The following is a 757-nucleotide window of genomic DNA, read 5'->3' as shown; positions in this document are numbered from 1 at the left end:
AAAAAAAAAATACTTAGATAGCAGTCAGTGGTGCAAACGAAGGGTTAATAAAAGGAAACTAGCCGTGTGTCACTAACAGACATTTTTTCGTACATTTATAAGCTGGGTTTTACTGATTTTTGTTCGAACATATAAATAACCGTTAACTCTAAGTTGTCTTGTTCAATAAATGTAGTGTTTACTTCATTATCTCAAATTGTAATTTATCTAAAAAAAGTAATTTTGTTGTCAAAAACATATTAAAAATATGAATATTTCTTACAGGTCCTTTCAGCACAAACTGTATCAGTGATCTACCAACTGGGGCCACATTATGTGGGCACGCTGCCCGGACAGAACCAGGAGCCGCTGACGCCGCTGGTGGCCGAGGAGAAGGTGGTATTCGGCATCAACGCGCGCGCCATGTCTCAGCTCACTTTGGCCAAGATACGCAAAGTGTACAGCAAGAACGACAACAAGGCGATAGCGAAGCAGCTCGGAATGTCCTCGCACGAGAATGCCACGCCTATAAGAGTGTTGCACAACTCTGCCGGTCACCTCATGGGCCCGGCGAGGTGCTTGGGCGGCACTGTGGTCGGATATTTGGGTGTTAGAGTGTTCTGTCCTAAACCTGCAGCTATTATGGTAAGTAAATTAACTTGAATATTTCTTGTTCGTATACATATCGTCTTATTAACTTTTATTTTTTTAGATTGACACAGTGGGTGGATGTTCAGTATTACTGGGGCTGATAGCGATGGCACAAGATGTAGAGTGC

General features: G+C 42.3%; 1 protein-coding gene across 1 annotated transcript in view; it reads left to right on the top strand.

The window, feature by feature from the left end:
• The window catches only part of LOC106101945 (WD repeat and FYVE domain-containing protein 3), a 16009-nt gene that overhangs the window by 10535 nt on the left and 4717 nt on the right, over positions 1-757 (top strand). The window contains exons 20-21 of the mRNA XM_013281335.1: positions 265-624; positions 692-753. Coding sequence (XP_013136789.1) covers positions 265-624; positions 692-753 — 422 coding nt within the window. The remainder of the gene's footprint in view (positions 1-264; positions 625-691; positions 754-757) is intronic.

The sequence above is a fragment of the Papilio polytes genome, unplaced genomic scaffold (genome assembly GCF_000836215.1).
Source record: "Papilio polytes unplaced genomic scaffold, Ppol_1.0 DF823934.1, whole genome shotgun sequence".
NCBI classification, from domain to species: domain Eukaryota; kingdom Metazoa; phylum Arthropoda; class Insecta; order Lepidoptera; family Papilionidae; genus Papilio; species Papilio polytes.
The sequence above is the reverse complement of the archived record's forward strand: the minus strand, read 5'-3'. Positions and strand labels throughout refer to the sequence as shown.